Source organism: Cricetulus griseus, chromosome X (assembly GCF_003668045.3).
Source record: "Cricetulus griseus strain 17A/GY chromosome X, alternate assembly CriGri-PICRH-1.0, whole genome shotgun sequence".
Classification (NCBI taxonomy): Eukaryota; Metazoa; Chordata; class Mammalia; order Rodentia; family Cricetidae; genus Cricetulus; species Cricetulus griseus.
This window is the reverse complement of record NC_048604.1, coordinates 66,885,149-66,888,258: the sequence shown is the minus strand read 5'-3', so window position 1 is coordinate 66,888,258 and position 3,110 is coordinate 66,885,149. Positions and strand designations below refer to the sequence as shown.

Here is a 3,110-nt window from a genome sequence, read left to right as displayed (position 1 = left end):
TTATAAACATTTAGTTTTGGTTGGGATCAGACCCATGGCATAAGTAAATAAGCAAGTACTCCACAGTTTTTTGTTTTTTTGTTTTGTTTTGTTTTGTTTTAAGTAAAAGCAGTAAAGTATAATTAGTTAAAACCACGTCTGGGGTAGGAGCTAGGGTCAGCATCACTTTTAGGAGCCTAGAACTGAATATGTGGGAGAAGTACATCAGATGCTCCCTGCACTCATCCCATTGTGCCTTCAAGCCACTGAACACAGAGTTCTCTGCCCAGCACCAGGTCAACTTCTAACCAGCGTTGGTAGCTCAGAGATCCACAGGGCATGGAATCCCCATCCATACCTGCTCCACAGGCACCTCCAGATCAGAGCCATCTGAGTAGCATGTTGCACTGGGAGCCAAGGAGAAGGGTTCGAAGGAACAAGGGATCTTTAGAAGGACCATCTGTGGGGTCAACATCAGAGGCACAAAGGGGCAAGAAAGCCTCAGCTGTACCTAGGAAGGGCAAGGCTCAGGACACAGACAGGCCAGGCACATAGAAAGTGGGTCATCTGAAGTTCAGGGCTGAGCTGAGCTGGAGGGACTGCTAGACTGGAAACCGGTGCAGACCTCCAGCTTTAGGACCAGTTGCCAATCCTGTTATGAGTTGGATGGTAGGGACTAAATCCTAGGCTTACAACCATCCAGAGTTTCTGGTTCTTATCCTGATAGTAACCAGGTCTTACACAGGTCAGACTGAATAGGGGTAGTCCTAGAGGAGGAACAGCCCTAGTGAGGAACCCAACTCCTTTTAATTGCATTTATTTTTCCAAGCAATAACATTGTTTTTATACTAAATGTGTCAATTTTGTTCTTTAATAACAGAAATAGTGCTTTTAAGTTAGAAGTTAAGATGGCAAGTCAGGGAAGGCAGCCCACTTGTGTAATCCTAGTACTTTGGAGGTATAGACAAGTGGATCAGAAGTTCATCCCGAGTTACTTCAAGGCAAGCTGGTCTGCCTGGACACACACCCCCCCATTCCCACAAAAATGGAAAGCTAAATTTGCAGCAATAAAATAATAAAATATGTTAAACCATGAACAAATCTCGCTGGGATTTTTAATCCCAGCTCTCGGGAAACAGAGGCAGGAGGATCTCTATGAGTTCAAGGCTAGTTTGGTCTGCAGAGTGAGCTCCAGGACAACTAGGGCTACACAGAGAAACCCAGTCTTGAAAAACCAAACAAAAAACACATATGTATCTGATTTGTTGTTTTTAGCACTGGAGATGGATCACAAGATTTGGACAGGGTAGGCAAGTACTATACCACTCAGCTATATCCCCAGTCCTTGTGGGTCTATAATTTTTATAAACATTTTATTTAAAAACAAACACTAGTTAACAAAGCTGGATATGGCATACACAGTAAACCCAGTACTCAGGAGGCTAAGGCGGGAGGGTTCCTGCAAATTTGAGGCCAGTTTGTGGTAAATAGTGAGTTCCAGGTAATCCAGGGCTACACTGCCTCAAATTAATTAATTAAATGAATTTATTAAAATAACATAGAAAGTATGGAGAGAGTTTTCTTTGTGACCTAGTAAGTAATCAAGTTTTCTTGTTATGTACCCAAGCTTGGTATAGAGCGTACAATGTTGTGCAGGCCTCCTGAGCCTGGGATTACAGGCCTGTGCCACCACATCTAGAGAGAATTACTGAATTCTGAAACATTCTACAGGTCAGAATTCCTGAACAGAAACGGATTCAAAGTCAAATTTAATAACTCAAGTGTTGAAAACCAACAACTACAACAAAAAAGTCAGGTCCGTGTAGTAAGTGGAATGTATCTATAGTCCCAGTGCTCATGAGACCCAGGCAAAAGAATCTTTAGTTCAAGACCAAGCTGGATTCGGTGGTGAGATGATGTCAGGATGTCTGGGAAAACTAAAACTAAACTGAACTAAATTAAAAGTAAACACACACACACATGCGTGCACACACACACACACGTCAAAAAGCTTATGACACCAGGCCACCGAGGCCGTGTGCAAAGCTCATGTAACGTCATAGAAGCCAGCTAGGAAAATCCGCCATTTCCATCTAAGCCATCCTAGGGGGTAGCCTCGGGGCTCCGTGGCAGCGGTGTGTGGGCCTGCTCACCGGAAGATCTCACCGTAGCCATGAGCAGTAAAACTTGCTTCAAGTGTGGACGCCCTGGCCACTGGGCCCGGGAGTGTCCTAAAGGAGGAACTCGCGGGCGAACACCAAGAAGTCGTGGCCGAGGTCCTCAATGCAGCTCTGCCAGCCAATCTGACATCTGTTATCGCTGTGGTGAAACTGGTCATTATGCCAAGGACTGCGATCTTCTCCAGGACACCTGCTACAACTGCGGGAAAAGAGGCCACATCGCTAAAGACTGTACCCAGACTAAACGAGAAAGGGAGCAGTGCTGTTACATCTGCAGCCGACCTGGTCATCTGGCTCGTGATTGCGACCGGCAGGAAGAGCAGAAATGCTACACTTGCGGCGAATTCGGGCACATCCAGAAAGACTGCACCCAAATCAAGTGCTACAGATGTGGTGAGAATGGCCACATGGCGGTGAACTGCAGCAAGGCCAGCGAAGTCAGCTGCTACCGCTGTGGCGAGCCTGGACATCTAGCACGTGAATGCCCCATTGAGGCTACTGCTTAGTACTCTCTTCCCTAGGCCCCTCTTGTTTGATACTTAGTTATGCTGTTTATAAAATGTCCTTACTAACCAAAAGGTGATAGATGGAAGCTACCCACCATAATTACCATCTTAACACAGGAAAAGACTTGGGGAGAAACCCCTTCAAAAATGTTATCAATGTGCTGTTCGGTTGTCGTGAGAAAATTCAGATAAGGCACAGCCATTTTTAATGGGAGAGAATTGGTGGGCTCTTTTAGTATGTTTCATTTGACACATTTAATTAGGAATTGATAGTGAAAAAATCAGAACAAGTTTGGAACATCGCCTTTAAATTTACTAACAAATAATATGTATGTGTGTCAGATGAAGGTAAAGTGCCATGCAGCGAAAGAAAACCAACTAAAAGGATAAGAAGAGAAACTGTACTTGGAGTTGGGGGGCAAGAACATCTTGAGGAAGTAGTATT

The 3,110-nt window shown here is 44.7% G+C and overlaps 1 protein-coding gene across 1 annotated transcript; it reads left to right on the top strand.

Moving 5' to 3' along the window:
* The first annotated feature begins 2,152 nt into the window (after window positions 1-2,152).
* Window positions 2,153-2,665, top strand: Zcchc13 (zinc finger CCHC-type containing 13). The gene has a single exon (XM_027433031.1). The coding sequence runs from the start codon at window positions 2,153-2,155 to the stop codon at window positions 2,663-2,665; it is 513 nt and encodes a 170-aa protein (XP_027288832.1).
* The last annotated feature ends 445 nt before the right edge of the window (window positions 2,666-3,110 follow it).